Genomic DNA, 16,991 nt, shown 5'->3' on the forward strand with positions numbered 1-16,991 from the left:
GGGGACAAAGAAACCGAAGGGTATAAAGGGAGAGCTTCCTCCTCCATATTGGGGGCTCAGGATTTGGAGAGAAATAGTCCCCCCTGAGTCACTGTGCTAGTGCATGCGAAACATCTGGAAATAAATGGCTTTTTCCTGTATCTCCAAGTACTCCTATGTGTTCCCGGCCGCCTGGTAAGTTCTGTAACACTGGCCCTCAGCTGGTAGAAGGGCAGGTCCTCTCCTTCCATCAGTTTCTCTGTGGGTCTCAGTGCATCTGGCTGGCAACAGGTGTGGGTGCTTGTTTCACAGGGTCTGGATGTGTGTTCATGGTTCTGGAGATAAGGAGATATATTGGGACCATGTGTGTGTGTGTGCACGTGTGTGTGTGTGTGTGTGTGTGTGTGTGTCAGGGCTCAAGCTTGGGGTGAGAATACGTTTTCCACTCCCCAGACTGATGCCAGTGGGGTTTTCTCCATTCGGCGGGCTGCCCGGGATCAGGCCTTCACTCCTGCCCACCACCAGAGCTCTAAGACACTCCCTCCCTCCGTGTGGCCTGGCCCATCTCTGTGCCTCCATATGGAGCTGGCCCTTGGCCAGGAGGTCGAGGGAAACTGCTGCTCCAAGAGGGGCTGGATTCACGTGAAAGTCAGGACTTTTTTCCCTTGTATACTATGTATACCATTTTATATGCATACAACTTCCCATGTTGACCATGTTTGTGTGTGTAGCTCAGCAGCACTAAGTATGTTCACAGTGCTGTGCAGCCATCACCACTGTTCATGTGCAGAATTTCCCTCTTCTAAGCAGAGACTCCGTGCCCATCACAGTAACTCCCTGTCCACCCACCCCCACTCCTCATAGCCTCTATTCTACTTTCTGTCTGTGAATTGTCCAGTCTCAGGACCTCGTAGAAGTACTTTCACACAAGATCTGTCCTTTTGTGTTTGGCTCAGCTCACTTAGCATAATATTTTCAAGATCCATCCATGTTGCAGCATGTATCAGCAGGTCCTTCCCTTAAGGCTAATATTCTAGTGTGTGGGTACCCCACATTATTTACCCGTTCACCTGCCAATGGACACGGAGGCTGCTTCCAGCTTTTGGCTGTTGAGAATGTTGTTACTCTGAGCATGGGTGCACAGACATCTGTTTGAGTCCCTGCTTTTCATCCCTCTGGGTACATACCCCGACATGGAATTGCCGGATCGATGGCAATTCTAAGTTTAACTGTTTGAGGAACCACCAAGCTGTTTCCCACAGTGGCTGTACCATTGCACATTCCCATCACAGTGCACAAGGGCTCTAACTTCTCTATTAACAATTGTTATTTGCCAATTTTTTAGAATAGCCAGCTGGTGGGTGTGGAGTGGAATCTTCAGACTCCTTTTTATTCAGACTCATTGCTCACCTCCTTCTCCATCTGGTTCCTTTTTGTCTGCTGTTCCCTTTCTCCCAGGCCCCTGAGCCCATGCCAAACGATGTCCTTATTCATTCATTCATTCATTCATTCATTCATTCACTCACTCATTCATTCACCATTCGTTCATTCAACAAATGTGTGTGGGGGCCTACTGTAGGCCAGGCACCATTCTAGACGCTGAGAGAACAGCAGGAGACAAAACAGACAGCATCCCCATCCTCCTGGCGCTTGCATGCTAATATGGACACAGAGCCAAGCTCATCAGCACACTCTATAGAAGGTCAGGTGCTGTCAGTGCTGGCGTGGGGCAGGCATTGGGGAGAGGAGGTGGGTCCAAGAGGTCATGGGGTCAGATCCATGGGATTGTGTAGCCCTTGCAAGAACTTCACTCTCACTCTGAGTGACATGGGTCCTTGGAAGGGTGGGAGTGGAGGAGTGACATGGTCTGGCTTGGCTTTAAGAGTGTCGTCTCAGAGTGTCACTGTCTCTGTCTCCCCTCCCCCATCCTGTACTCGCAGGCGCCCAAGAAGGAGCTACAGAACGGCGTGATCCGGGGCTACCAGATCGGCTACAGGGAGAACAGCCCTGGCAGCAACGGGCAGTACAGCATCGTGGAGATGAAGGCCACCGGGGACAGTGAGGTCTACACCCTGGACAACCTCAAGAAGTTTGCGCAGTACGGGGTGGTGGTCCAGGCCTTCAACAGGGCCGGCACGGGGCCCTCGTCCAGCGAGATCAATGCCACCACCCTGGAGGACGGTGAGGGCACCAGTGAACATAGAGGGAGCAGGTCCCAGCCACAGGCAGAGCCGGGGCTGCCAGACAGGGCACGGGGCCCTACCCCCCTCCTGGCCCCATCATGGCCTTGTGGTCCACACAGGCTCCCCGGATCCCTCCATCTCCTCATGCCCATTGGCTCCTTGAGAGCTGCTTGGTCTATGAGCACCCCAGGCTTCTCAGTCCATTGGCGCTCTCTGCATCCCTTGCTGATGCTCTGCCCACTAGTCCTGTGGCCTGTCTGAGCACCTTTCTGCACACTCTCCCTCCGTGCTTCTCCTCCACGTTCTCTTCCTCCCTCGTCTGGCCCTCACCCATCTCTCTCTCTGCACTATTTCCTCCACACCCTCTGGTTACCCTCTTGCTCTGGAGCAAAGCCGGATGCAGGACCAACTGGTGTGGAGGCAGTATGCATGTCCAGAGCCCACACCAGCCTGCCTGACCAGACACTAAGCGCCCATCCGCCCAGGTCCATGCAGGAATCAGCCAGGTCAGGCGCACCTCCAGCCTCATAGGGCACCGCCTCACTTGCTTTGGGGAGTGGGGGGCCTGGGTTTCCAACAGGGAGAGATCAGCATGGGCTGTGGAGTCGTTTTCCAAACAAAGGAGGAGAGGGAAGAAAGTTTCCAGCAGCATTTGCTCAGCAGTTTTTCATACTTAATTAAGGCCCTCGTTAGCCTGTCAGATCCCGATCGTTCCTGGCACTATTAGCGCTCCTCCTGGGGTATTCAAGGGCCCCTGCTCCAGCAATAGTGTCTTTCCCATAATTATATTACCTTCATTTTGTTCAAACAGGCGATCTGTATTAGTTTATTATACTGGGTCCCTAATTACATGGTGCTTATATTTTTACACCTAAGTAATATGAAACAATAATCATTCTCAAAGAGGGTCGTTAGGATGATGTATTAGCATTTAAATGCTCATAAAAATTAGAGTTGCCTCTTGTGGGGCAACAGGATCTAATTACCTTCCATCAGCTTGTACCTCCTTCCTCCCACGGAAAGCGAAGCGGACAGACGGGGCCCTCCCTTTGCCCTCCGGCCTCTCGGAGGCCAGCAGGGAGTGCCCCCACGTTCTCCCTAGCCACGGTGGCGCCTGGGGCCTGGGGCCCCACCCTCTGTCACCCAAGAAGGGCGAGCTGCACAGGGCCAAGCGGGAGTGGGTCTCAGGTTCCGCTCGCCTGTAGCTCTCACAGGGAGAGGGTCGAAGGCGGGCGGACCACCCACTTTGGCCTCAGAGAGTGTTTTTCCCTCAGTCATCCAAGGCACGTGGGGGTGTTCCTGTGCAGGGTCAGGGACAGAGGCGCAATGGTCCGGGGGTCACAACGGCGTCTGTAGAAACTCTTTTCCCTCTCACCAGGACTAGTTGAAATCCTCCTTCCTTCCATCCCTTTTCTTCAGCTTAGCAGGAGGACACAGGGTCTCTAGGCCAGGCCTTGGCTCAGGCACCCTGGCTAGGTGACACTGACCAGCTGGCAGCCATGAGGCAAGGCATCAATTGCAGATCCATCCAGGGTCGGCGCGGAGCCTCCGGCTGCACATCTAGCAGAGGTGGACTCCCTGGGCTGCAGTGCCCACTGCTGAAGTCCACAGGGCTCATGCCAGAGTTCCTCGCCTTCTTTCCCTGGCATTTACCCAGAACCAGGGACATGGCCCCCAAAGAGCAAGGATCCAGGTTCATAAAGATCTCTATTTACCCAAGTCACCAGGGAAGGAGGTGTGGCTCACTTCCTGGCCCAAACTTGGCTCCATCAGTCAAGAGGTCCCTCCCTCCCTCACCTGAAGCTCCTCGGGCTGGGCAGCCGGCCCCGGGCGTGTGCTCTGCCTCCCTGACCAGCCCTCTGGTTCTCCCCTTGCCCATGCAGTGCCCAGCCAGCCCCCCGAGAATGTCCGGGCCTTGTCCATCACTTCGGACGTGGCTGTCATCTCCTGGTTGGAGCCCCCACGAAGCACTCTCAATGGCGTCCTCAAAGGCTATCGGGTCATCTTCTGGTCACTGTACATTGATGGGGGTGAGTCTGCGGGAGCGCTGGCCGGGTCTCCAGGTGAGAGGGGCAGGGGTGAGCTCTGCACTCATGCTCAGTGAGAGCTGAGCGTCTTCCCCCCATGCCAAAGGGGAGTACAGCCCCCTCTTCCCCACGATGATCCGGGGCCACAGCCAGGCACCAGGGTCACCTTTGGGGGGCGTGGGGGTAGGTTGTGGGGAGGAGACACCAGCGGCTCCTAGACGGAGTATGTTTGGGAATGACCTGAGGGGTGATGGGGGAATATTTGCTTTTCTAATGTCATGTGTTGATATGAGGCCTCTATGGTCCCAGCAGGGGGACAGTTGGCTCACTTAGATGGGGCAATTGAAGAGAGTTTAATGAAGGCACTGCTTTCTGGGGGGTTTGGGGAGGAGGGGTTGCAGGGAAGGGAGTACCCAAGAGTAGCACCAGCTGGAAGCCCTCCCCATCCGGGGCTGAAGGGGCAAGAGGAGGAGGCGGGTCTGCAGCACCTACAGGGCCCCCTTGCCCAGGCAGTGAGCATGCATGTGCCCAGGAGCTGGGCAGCACCTGGACAAGGTTAGACAAGAGCCCATGTAGAGCCAGGGCAGGAAAACCAAGGCAGTGTCCCAGCCCTTGGGGCGCCTTCCTTCCCCTGGGATGCACTGGCCCACATGGGCTTGTGTGGCCCCACAAACACACGGTGGGCACAGACTGGTGGCGAGCAGGAAGTCTGCATCGTGCCCCAGAACACCAGCGTCTCTAACTCTGGGAATGCTCTGTGGGGGTCACAAAAGGCTGCAGTGAGTTTGCTACCCAAATGCTGACCCTTCTGCCACCGGCCCTGGTGCCTCATTCCTTCCTGGAGGACCTGGGACTCCCTCACGGCCACCTCTCCGGGCAGCTCCCTCCCTTTCCCTCCTGGATCCTGCTCTGCCAGACAGCTGCCAATAGGAAGGTCTGTCCCCCAACTCCCTCCACTGTCTCCTCCCAAACTCAGGGGCCTGGAGTTCAGGGTTTGCTCCCAAGGTGTCCCCACTTCTTACGCTGTGAGACGGCCTCACGGCTGTGCCGAGGCAGGAAATGGGCAGCCCCTCGCTTTCCAGAACCTGCTTCTCTAGTCGGAGCCTGCAGGCTTCCCCAGCTCAGCCCTCGGGGGAGGGGGCACGGACTCTAATCCTGAAGGCCACCTGGAGCGAGGGCTGCAGTGCCCACTTCCTGGTCTTCCTCTGGCTCTGTCCTGGGAGGTGTGCCCTGGTTTCTGACCTCCTGAGAAAGGAGGGTTCGGCTGCCAAGGCCTCCCAGCTTCCCCTGAACGGACCCGATCCTTTCGGGCTGGGCATTCTCGCCCTCTGGACCCTGGCAGCGTCTGGGAATGGTTTGCAGGCGCTCGGCTTCAACACAGCCTGTCCTCGGCCAGTGTCTGGGCCTGTCTTTCTACAAGCCCAGGGGACCCAGTGGGGCTGTCAGCTCCAGAGCCTGGCTCTGTCCCTCCTTCTAAGACCCTGGCCCTCCCAGGGGACCCTGGCCCTGAGTTCTCTTCAGAGGCCCCACGGCCCCCGCAGAGCAGGGGCTGGGTCCTCCCGGTGGGAGGAAGGCCCAGCCTGGCTTGCTATTGAGAGTCAGGGGGCTGGCCCAGGAGCAGTCCATGCAGCCGCAGCCTGTCACCAGTCACCCCAGGTGACCACACTGCCTAGTGACATCTGAGAGCAGCGGCAGGCATGGGGCTGCAGAGAGGAATGGCTGCTGACTGCCTGCCTGGCCTAGGCTCCCCTCCAGCCCTGAATCGACCCAGTTCTTCACCCAGAGAGGATTGAACAGCCGGGCAATGTCCCTTGCGAGATGGGTAGATGGGAGCGCTGTGAAGGGAGAGCACTGAGTTGGATTCAATGCAAGGACGGCTGGGGCTGAGACCAACCAGCACCTGCCCTTCCCCCTGGGGGGGTCCTGCTTGGGGAGAGACGAGGCCTGGAAAGTGCCCCAGATCTGGCCCCGTGTGCCTTGAGGTAGAGGGTCCCCCCAGATGCCACCCCCTGCAGTGGAAGCCTGAGCCCCGTAAACAGGCCCAACACGCCTGGGCCAGCGGAGATTGGCAGCTGTGCCGCCTGCAGAGGCCGCTTTCTTGCTCGGCAGAGTGGGGCGAGATGCAGAACATCACGACCACGCGGGAGCGCGTGGAGCTGCGGGGCCTGGAGAAGTTCACCAACTACAGCGTGCAAGTGCTGGCCTTCACGCAGGCGGGCGACGGCGTGCGCAGTGGCGTGCTGCACATCCAGACCAAGGAGGACAGTGAGTGTCTCGCTGCCCCTGCAGGGCAGGCTTCCAGGGCGGCTGCTGAGAGCACCCTGAGCCGCCCTGCTGCCCACCCCACTGCCCATTCCACTGCCCATCCCACTGCCCACCCCACTGCCCACCCCACTGCCCACCCCACTGCCCACCCACTGCCCATCCCACTGCCCACCCACTGCCCACCCCACTGCCCATCCCACTGCCTGCTTCCCACCCCACTGCCCACCCCACTGCCCGCCCCACTGCCCACCCCACTGCCCACCCCACTGCCCGCCCCACTGCCCACCCCACTGCCCACCCCACTGCCCACCCACTGCCTGCTTCCCACCCCACTGCCCACCCCACTGCCCACCCCACTGCCCGCCCCACTGCCCGCCCCACTGCCCACCCCACTGCCCACCCCACTGCCCGCCCCACTGCCCACCCCACTGCCCGCCCCACTGCCCACCCCACTGCCCACCCACTGCCCACCCCACTGCCCACCCACTGCCCATCCCACTGCCCACCCCGCTGCCCGCCCCACTGCCTGCTGCCCACCCCACAGCTCACCCCACTGCCCACCCCACTGCCTGCTGCCCACCCCACTGCCCATTCCACTGCCCACCCCACTGCCCGCCCCACTGCCTGCTGCCCACCCCACTGCCCATTCCACTGCCCACCCCACTACCCACCCACTGCCCATTCCACTGCCCACCCCACTGCCCATCCCACTGCCCACCCCACTGCCCACCCCACTGCCCACCCACTGCCCATCCCACTGCCCACCCACTGCCCACCCCACTGCCCACCCACTGCCCACCCCACTGCCCACCCCACTGCCCACCCACTGCCCATTCCACTGCCCACCCCACTGCCCACCCACTGCCCATTCCACTGCCCACCCCACTGCCCACCCCACTGCCCACCCACTGCCCATCCCACTGCCCACCCACTGCCCACCCCACTGCCCATCCCACTGCCTGCTTCCCAACCCACTGCCCACCCCACTGCCCGCCCCACTGCCCACCCCACTGCCCGCCCCACTACCCACCCACTGCCCACCCCACTGCCCGCCCCACTGCCCGCCCCACTGCCCACCCCACTGCCCGTCCCACTGCCTGCCCCACTGCCCGTCCCACTGCCCACCCCACTGCCCGCCCCACTGCCCGCCCCACTGCCCGCCCCACTGCCCACACACTGCCTGCTGCCTGCCCCACTGCCCGCCCCACTGCCTGCTGCCCGCCCCACTGCCTGCTGCCCGCCCCACTGCCTGCTGCCCACCCCACTGCCCATTCCACTGCCCACCCCACTGCCCACCCCACTGCCCACCCACTGCCCATCCCACTGCCCACCCACTGCCCACCCCACTGCCCATCCCACTGCCTGCTTCCCACCCCACTGCCCACCCCACTGCCCACCCACTGCCCATCCCACTGCCCACCCACTGCCCACCCCACTGCCCATCCCACTGCCTGCTTCCCACCCCACTGCCCACCCCACTGCCCGCCCCACTGCCCGCCCCACTGCCCACCCCACTGCCCGCCCCACTGCCCACCCCACTGCCCACCCACTGCCCATCCCACTGCCCACCCACTGCCCACCCCACTGCCCACCCACTGCCCATCCCACTGCCCACCCACTGCCCACCCACTGCCCATCCCACTGCCCACCCCGCTGCCCGCCCCACTGCCTGCTGCCCACCCCACAGCTCACCCCACTGCCCACCCCACTGCCTGCTGCCCACCCCACTGCCCATTCCACTGCCCACCCCACTGCCCGCCCCACTGCCTGCTGCCCGCCCCACTGCCTGCTGCCCACCCCACTGCCCATTCCACTGCCCACCCCACTACCCACCCACTGCCCATTCCACTGTCCACCCACTGCCCACCCCACTGCCCACCCACTGCCCATTCCACTGCCCACCCCACTGCCCACCCACTGCCCATTCCACTGCCCATCCCACTGCCTGCTTCCCACCCCACTGCCCACCCCACTGCCCACCCCACTGCCCGCCCCACTGCCCACCCCACTGCCCGCCCCACTACCCACCCACTGCCCACCCCACTGCCCGCCCCACTGCCCACCCCACTGCCCGCCGCACTGCCCACCCCACTGCCCGTCCCACTGCCTGCCCCACTGCCCGTCCCACTGCCCGCCCCACTGCCCGCCCCACTGCCCACACACTGCCTGCTGCCTGCCCCACTGCCCACCCCACTGCCTGCCACACTGCCCACACACTGCCTGCTGCCTGCCCCACTGCCCACCCCACTGCCCACCCCCCTGCCTGCTGCCCACCCCACTGCCTGCTGCCCACCCCACTGCCTGCCCTGCCCAAGCAGAGCTGTCCTCTCTCTGTCCCTGGGCGGCCTGGGCCCTGCTTTGGGAGAAGCAGCCCACAGCGGTGGTGAGATATTCCCAACTCCTCAGGAAAGAGAGAAGCAGCCGTCCTCTCCCCCCAGCACTAGGCCAGGAGCCAGCTATGCTACTCCTCCCTCACCCCAGGGCACCTGCTCCTGCAATGCTCACCTGATTCTCTGGACACAGAAGGCTGAGCTGAGGGGGAACAGGAGCATCACCCACACATCATGGGCTAGGGACTTGGTGGTCAGATGGGCCTCTCGGGGAGGGACGGGATATGCCTCCGTGGGGCTAGCCGCTAGGGTCTCAGAGCCCTTTCGGGGGCGGGGGGCGGAAATGGAGGGAAACCTGAAATAGGAGCTAAGACTCAAGGCAGAGTAAGAAGCGAGGGCGTGGGGGAGGCTGGGAGCTGAGTCAGTCCGCAGAGAACAGACCTCGGGAAGGGCCAGCCTTCCGTCCGTGACCCAAGCTGCAAGCTCACCTCCCCCGGCCCGTGGCTTAGGTGGCTTTTACCACTGGGAGCTGGGTGCTATATCTTCAGCAGCATTGGCTCATGCAAGACTGCACTGGCACGATAGTTCCCTCCCACTCAGCCTCAGTTTCTCCAAAGTCTAGGGTCTACCCATACAGTTTGCCAGAAGGTGCTGAGGGACTGGAGGAGTTGGGAAAAGGACTCGGGCTGGGTGGGAGTAGTGGTGAAGTTCCCAGAGCAGCGAGGGGCTCAGCGTAATGCCCCCCTTCCCACATCCCTCCCTTTCCATCAGATCAGCCCCTCCCCACCTTCAGCTCTGGGCAATTAAATATTTTCCAACCTCCTGCCCTGCTCTTCCTGTCACCAATCCCCCACCCGGGCCTCCTGGGGCAGCTCCAGCAGAGCCACCTGCTCTTGTGTGGAGCCTGAGTAGGGATGTGCTCACAGCTCCATCCAGGATCAGGGCACACACAGGCAGCCTCTGAGAGTGAGCCCTGGGCCCCCGACTTCTTGCACTCCACCCTCTTGCAGTGCCTGAGCTGCAAGCACCTGCGAGTGTTTAACTGACCAAGGTGAGGCCCGTTAGGGAGCCCAAAGGCCAGGGAGCACAATCCCTCCTGCTTTCAACTTCTGGTCTGGAGTTGCCTCAGAGCCACACACAGAGGTGCCCACAGACAGCAGTGCCACACACAGAGGTGCCCACAGACAGCAGTGCCACACACAGAGGTGCCCACAGACAGCAGTGCCACACACACAGGTGCCCACAGACAGCAGAGCCATACACACAGGTGCCCACAGACAGCAGAGCCACACACACAGATGCCCACAGGCAGCAGAGCCACACACAGGGGTGCCCCGGGCAGGGCAAGGCCCCGGGCAGCAGAGCCACACACAAAGGTGCCACAGGCAGCAGAGCCACACACAGGGGTGCCCCGGGCAGGGCAAGGTCCCGGGCAGCAGAGCCACACACACAGGTGCCACGGGCAGGGCGAGGCCCCAGGCAGCAGCATCCCGGAGGGCAAGGGGCACTGCAAAACCTACAGACGTGCATGCCCAGTCCTGTCACTTACTGGCAAGTCCCTCAAACATGCCAAACCTCGCTTCCTCATGATAAAATGGGCACCTGTGTGTGTGGCTCTGCTGCCTGTGGGCACCTGTGTGTGTGGCTCTGCTGTCTGTGGGCACCTGTGTGTGTGGCTCTGCTGCCTGTGGGCACCTGTGTGTGTGGCTCTGCTATCTGTGGGCACCTGTGTGTGTGGCTCTGCTGTCTGTGGGCACCTGTGTGTGTGGCTCTGCTATCTGTGGGCACCTGTGTGTGTGGCTCTGCTGTCTGTGGGCACCTGTGTGTGTGGCTCTGCTGCCTGTGGGCACCTGTGTGTGTGGCTCTGCTATCTGTGGGCACCTGTGTGTGTGGCTCTGCTGCCTGTGGGCACCTGTGTGTGTGGCTCTGCTGCCTGTGGGCACCTGTGTGTGTGGCTCTGCTGCCTGTGGGCACCTGTGTGTGTGGCTCTGCTGCCTGTGGGCACCTGTGTGTGTGGCTCTGCTGCCTGGGGCCTGAAATAAAAAATTTTTACCTGAAATAAAAAACTCAAGTGACATGTTATCAAGTTGTAAGAAACAAGTGAGCTGTAAAATCCTCTCACATGTCAAGTGGAGCATGTGGCAGTTGTGCTAAGGTTGCCACGGTGCTGACAAGGAGTGACTGCGGGCAGTAGGCCCAGGTGCCCCTTGGGAAGTGGTGTTCCCAGGGGGGCCGAGGCTGAAGGAACCCACTGTCAGATGAGGCCTCACCCAGAACGTGGTCATACCTCGGCATGCGTGTGCTATGCATAGGTGAGATGTGAGCTTCCCAGCAACCCTATGGGGTGGGCATTATTTCCTTTTTTAAAAATTTTTTTTATTGATTTCAGAGAGGAAGGGAGAGGGAGAGAGAGGTAGAAACATCAATGATGAGAGAGAATCATTGATTGGCTGCCTCCTGCACACACCCCCACTGGGGATCGAGCCCACGACCCTCAGATCTTTAACTGAGGAAGAGTCTTAACTAGTCCAGGTTTTAACTTTGGAGGAGTGTAGGGCACTAATGACAGGACGGAGGTGGGAGTAATGAGAAGTAGTGTCAGGGAGGCCTGTGAGAACCTGTGGGCATCTGGCAGGGGTGCTGGGGCGGCAGCAGTGAGGAGGAAGAGGAGGGCCGACCTTAGAGAAGCATGCCAGAGGACTTCCGTGTCAGCAGTGGTGGACCAGATAACCCAAACCCACGCTCCCTCTTGCTGAGCACACTCTAAAGTCTGGGTAAAAGAGTTTTTAAACCACCTGCTTGGAGGCATCAAATTGCTGGCAGGAGAGTGAAGAATTACTGGGCCAGGATCCAAGGGAGAATGGAAGCCCAGAAGGGAAGCCTGGCATTTGAAACAGCTTTCCCCCTGGGAGACATTTGCTGAATCTGGAGGCAGTTGCTGAGCATCTGAGCAGCATTAGGAAGACATGAACTGGAGGCCAGGGCATGGAGGTCTGTCTGGCGAACCCCTCACTTTGAGTTAAGACCATGCAGGACAGGATTAAAAGTGGCCAAAAGCAGACAGCTCAGCTTCAAATCATCTCAGTCAAGGAAGTTTGAGTGAAGCAACCTTATGTTGCTCGTGCCCCATATTGCAGGCACCTGTCAGAAACAAACATTAATTCTCTCTTTAGGAAAATTACATCACCTGAGACCTCAAATTAGTTTTACAAACAATTATGTAAATACTGTGCCTGGCATACAATAAGATAAATAAATAAGAATATGTAAACACAAGCCAGTAGGAAAAAAATAGACAAAAGAAGCAGACCCACAGGATTCCAAACATAGGTGTGTTTTTTAATCAAATATGGACTTTCAAATAATTGTTCTTAATAAGATTTAAATTTTAAGAGAATTGGAAACTCTCAAATGTAAAATATTGAAACAAAAAGTACTAGTACCTGAAATAAAAAACTCAATAGATAAGTTAAAATAAATGAGACACAGTTAAAGAGATAACTAGTGAACTGGGAAGATAGGTCAGAAGGAAATACCCTCAGATGAGGATTGATATACACACACACAAAAAAGTGAGTATCTGTTTGCAAGAAACAGGAAAAAATAATGGTGACCGGGTGGGCAGACAATATGCCCACTCCATCCGTGCTGCCCAATTCCACCACATCGTCCCACAGGCCAATCCCGCCTCTGCCATGGGAACACAGAAAGACAAATAAATTGAAAATAAAAGAGCAAGTAAGACATAGAGCAGTGATTTTCAAACTTGACTGTATGTACAAATCACTCAGGGATCGTTAAAATTCAGATTCTGTGTTAGTAGGTATAGGGTGAAACCTGAGATTTTGAATTTTTAACATGCTCCCAAGTGATGCTGCTGCTGAACCATGGAACACATTTGGAATATAAAGGTCACAGAGGATGCAAGGAGATATCCAAAAGAAGAGGAGAAAGGCAGTGGGGCAGAAGATAAAATGTCTGAAAACTTTTCAAAACTGTTGAAAGATATCAAGCCACAAATGCAAGATCTAAAAACTCTATAGACGCCGAAACCAGTTTGGCTCAGTGGATAGAGCGTCGGCCTGCGAACTGAAGGGTCCCGGGTTCAATTCCGGTCAAGGGCATGTACCTTGGTTGCGGGCACATCCCCAGTGGGAGATGTGCAGGAGGCAGCTGATCGATGTTTCTCTCTCATCGATGTTTCTAGCTCTCTATCCCTCTCCCTTCCTCTCTGTAAAAATATCAATAAAATATATTTTTTTAAAAAAAGTTTTAAAAACTCTATAGACAATAAAGTAAAGAAATCCACACCTAGGTTCATCATAATAAAGCTGCTAAACAAAAAATACAAACAGAAAAATCTTAAAAGCAGGCAAAGGAAAAAAGACCAGTTACCTTCAAAGGGACAACAATTAGATTGTCATCTAACTTATCAGAAATAATGAAAGCCAGAAAACAGTGCAATGGCATAAAGTATGAAAGAAAAATAGCTATCAACCTATGACTGTATACCATGCAAAAATATCTTCAAGATTAAAATGAAATAAAGAAATTTTCAGACAAAAACTGAGGAGATTTATCACCAACACACCTACCCTAGAAAAATATTAAAGAGCATTCTTTAGCTAGAATGAAAATGACCCTAGGTGGAAGCTTAATGATGCAATAAGGAAAAAAGAGAAATTAGAAGGTGAATATATGGTAAATATCAATTAACTAGAGGCCCGGTGCATGAAATTCGTGCATGGGGGGGGAGGTGTCCCTCAGCCCAGCCTGCACCCTCTCCAATCTGGGACCCCTCAAGGGATGTCCGACTGCCCTCTCACAATCCAAGACTGCTGGCTCCCAACTGCTCGCCTGCCTGCCTTCCTGATTGCCCCTAACCACTTCTGCTTGCCAGACTGATCACCCCCTAACCACTCCCCTGCCAGCCTGATTGATGCCTAACTGCTCCCCTGCCAACCTGATTGATGCCTAACTGCTCCCCTGCCAGCCTGTTTGCCCCTAACTGCCCTCCCCTGCAGGATTGATCCCCCCCAACTGCTCTCCCCTGCAGGCCTGGGTCCCTCCCAACTGCCTTTCCCTGCAGGCCTGGTCGCCCCCAACTTCCCTCCTCTGCTGGCTTGATCCCCCCCAACTGCCCTCCCCTGCTGGCCTGATCGCCCACAACTGCCCTCTCTTGCAGGCCTGGTCCCTCCCAACTGCTCTCCCCTGCTGGCCATCTTGTGGTGGCCATCTTGTGTCCACATGGGAGCAGGATCTTTGACCACATGGGAGCAGCCTTCTTGTGTGTTGGAGTGATGGTCAATCTACATATTACTCTTTTATTAGATAGGATAGAGGCCTGGTGCATGGGTGGGGGCCAGCTGGTTTGCCCTAAAGGGTGTCCCGGATCAGGGTGGGGGTTCCCTTGGGGTGTGGAGCGGCCTGGGTGAGGGGCCTGTGGTGGTTTGCAGGCCGGCCACGCCCACTGGTGACCCAAGCAGAGGCCCTGGTTTCTGGGGTTTATTTATCTTCTACAATTGAAACTTTGTAGCCTGGAGCGGAGCCAAGCCTTCTGCTTGCTCCATGGCTGCAGTCATTTCTCTTGGGATTTATGTATCTTCTATAATTGAAACTTTGTAGCCTTAAGCGAAGGCCTGGGCGGGCCAGGGTGTGTGGAAAGCTTGGCTTCCTCCATCGCCAGGGGCAACCCTAGCCTCCCTCCTGCTCTCTGTGACTGTAGCCATCTTGGTTGGGTTTATTTTCATATTTGCTCCTGATTGGCTTGTGGGCGTGGCTTGTGGGCGTGGCTTGTGGGTGTAGCAGAGTGATGGTTAATTTGCATATTACTCTTTTATTAGATAGGATATTGACTATATAAAAATTATGATGGTGATAATGTTATCATCTTAGGGAGGATCTAAAATATATGCAGAATTGAAATGTGCAATAATGGCATATACATTGGGAGAGGGCAGCTGGAAGTTCTAAGTCCCTTGCATTGGCTGAGAAAAGTGCCAATTAATGATATTAGACTTTGGTAAGTTAAAGATTCATGTTTTAATCTGTTCAGTAACCACTAAAAGTAATAAAAAAATTATATAATAGCCAAACTAATAGAGTGGGAGAAATGGAGTATTTTTAGGATACTCAATTCAGAAGAAGGCACAAAAGGAAAGAAAAGCAAAATAGTGGGACAAATAAAAAATACTTAGTAAGATAGAATATTTAAACTCAATTACATTAATAATTGCATTAAAGATAAATTGACTAAATTCTCTAATTAAAGGATAAACTCTGTCAAACTGGCTAGCAATGAAACAAAACCCAAATACGTGCTGTTTATAGGAGACATCTAAAACATAAAGGTATAGAACAGTTCAACATGAAAGGTGTAAAAAAATAAAAGGCATATGATGCAAAACTGTCTAAGAGAAACTGGAATATCAATATTAGACATAGTAGGCCATAAGGCAAAAAGAGTTATCCCATATAATAAATGACCAGAATGACTATGGCCCCTCACCACGGCCAGCCTCCCCCCAGCAAGTGGTTAGGAGCGATCAAGCAGGCAGGCAGAGGTGGTTAGGGGCAATCAGGCAGGCAGGCAGAGGTGGTTAGGGGCAATCAGGCAGGCAGGCAGAGTGCTTAGGGGCAATCGGGCAGGCAGGCAAGCAGTTAGGGGCCAGCAGTCCCAGATTGCGAGAGGGATATCCGACTGCCGGTTTAGGCCTGATCCACAGTGGAATCGGGCCTAAACCAGCAGTTGGACATCCCCCAAGGGGTCCTGGATTTCGAGAGGGTACAGGCTGGTCTGAGGGACCCTTCCACAACTCCCCCCCCCCCAGTGTATGAATTTTGTGCACCAGGCCTCTAGTCTGTATATATAAAAGGCTAAGTGTCCATCTGACTAGTAGCTAAGATGCACACTGATCACCAGGGGGCAGATGCTCAACACAGAAGCTGCCATGACACGCACTGGCCATTTAAAAATAAATGGCACCACGGACCTGGTGCCGACAAACCAACACTCAGCTTCCCCCAAGTGGGACACAGGTCCTGCCACCACCCCAGAGCAACACCCCACCAAATCGCAGCCAATGCTGCCAAGACCCCATGGTGCAAAATGCGGCCCACAGCCCAGCCCAGCCTGAAAACAGTCACTGTGGGTGCTGGGTAATGATATCACATAGCAACACCTGGCTTCCTCTCCCTAGCAACTAGCCTCCTTGGAGTTTCTTCAGCCCAGGAACATGACTTGCTTTATAGCCAGGTGCAAACATTTTATACTTTAACCAAATGTTTGTGAAGCATTTTCACGTGCCTCATCTCATTTGATCCTCACAGATGTCCTGGAGTAGGTGGGAGACTTGGTAGAATCCTATTTTCTTTTCATTAGCAGGAAAATGGAGATTTGGAAAGTTTAGAAACTTGACCTGACTGAAAAGAAGTAAGAAATGGTGGACCTTGAAAATGACTTCAGGTTTTCTCACTGCACAGAATATAGTCAAACACTGCTGCAGTTAAATATTTTACCCTTTATTCCCCCTGTGTGATCTACAATAATAATCTGCTTTGTGTTGATATTTACTGCTGTGCTACTGCCAATTACCTGAAAGAGAAGTTGGGGTGCTTCACTGGGCTGGGGAAAAGTTTAGCTAAATCAGAAAGCAGGTCTAATTAAGCAAGTTTATTCTATATTATAAAAGGGTAAATTGACTCGCGCATGCGCGATACATATAAAGCTCTCACTAGCGCCAATTGCATACGTGTGTTTTGATCTGTCATTGTTAATTGTGAATATGGTTGACACTTCTATTATACAGAAAGGGTGAATAGCAATATTAAAATATTTCTTCCAATTAATTTCCTGTCAGTAGACACGGATCCGTGCACCGGGACACTAGTTAGAAATAAAAAAGGATACTTCATTAGGATAAAAGATGCCATTTACTAGGCACATAAAACATTTCTGAATTTGTGTGAACCAAATAACATAACCTCAAAATATTTAAAAGGAAAAACTGACAGAGCTAGAAGGATGAATAAACAAATCGACAATCATAGTGGGAGATAAGAAAGAGTACACAAGGATAAAGGGTAGATAGCACACCTGCCCAGCGGCCACCCACAGAGCCCGGTGCTCCACCACTGCAGAGGTGCACAGTGAGGGCCCTCGGTGAGGGCCGTGAGGGCCGAGGAGCAGAGGGAGGGCGCAGCAGTGA

At 55.5% G+C, this 16,991-nt stretch overlaps 1 protein-coding gene across 1 annotated transcript in view; it reads left to right on the forward strand.

Annotated features, from left to right (window-relative positions):
* Positions 1 to 16,991, forward strand: part of DSCAML1 (DS cell adhesion molecule like 1) — a 356,739-nt gene that overhangs the window by 313,592 nt on the left and 26,156 nt on the right. Inside the window, exons 17-19 of the mRNA XM_080642468.1 lie at positions 1,920 to 2,160; positions 4,046 to 4,192; positions 6,299 to 6,454. Coding sequence (XP_080498594.1) covers positions 1,920 to 2,160; positions 4,046 to 4,192; positions 6,299 to 6,454 — 544 coding nt within the window. The remainder of the gene's footprint in view (positions 1 to 1,919; positions 2,161 to 4,045; positions 4,193 to 6,298; positions 6,455 to 16,991) is intronic.

This window comes from Plecotus auritus (genome assembly GCF_963455305.1).
Source record: "Plecotus auritus genome assembly, chromosome: 9".
NCBI classification, from domain to species: Eukaryota; Metazoa; Chordata; class Mammalia; order Chiroptera; family Vespertilionidae; genus Plecotus; species Plecotus auritus.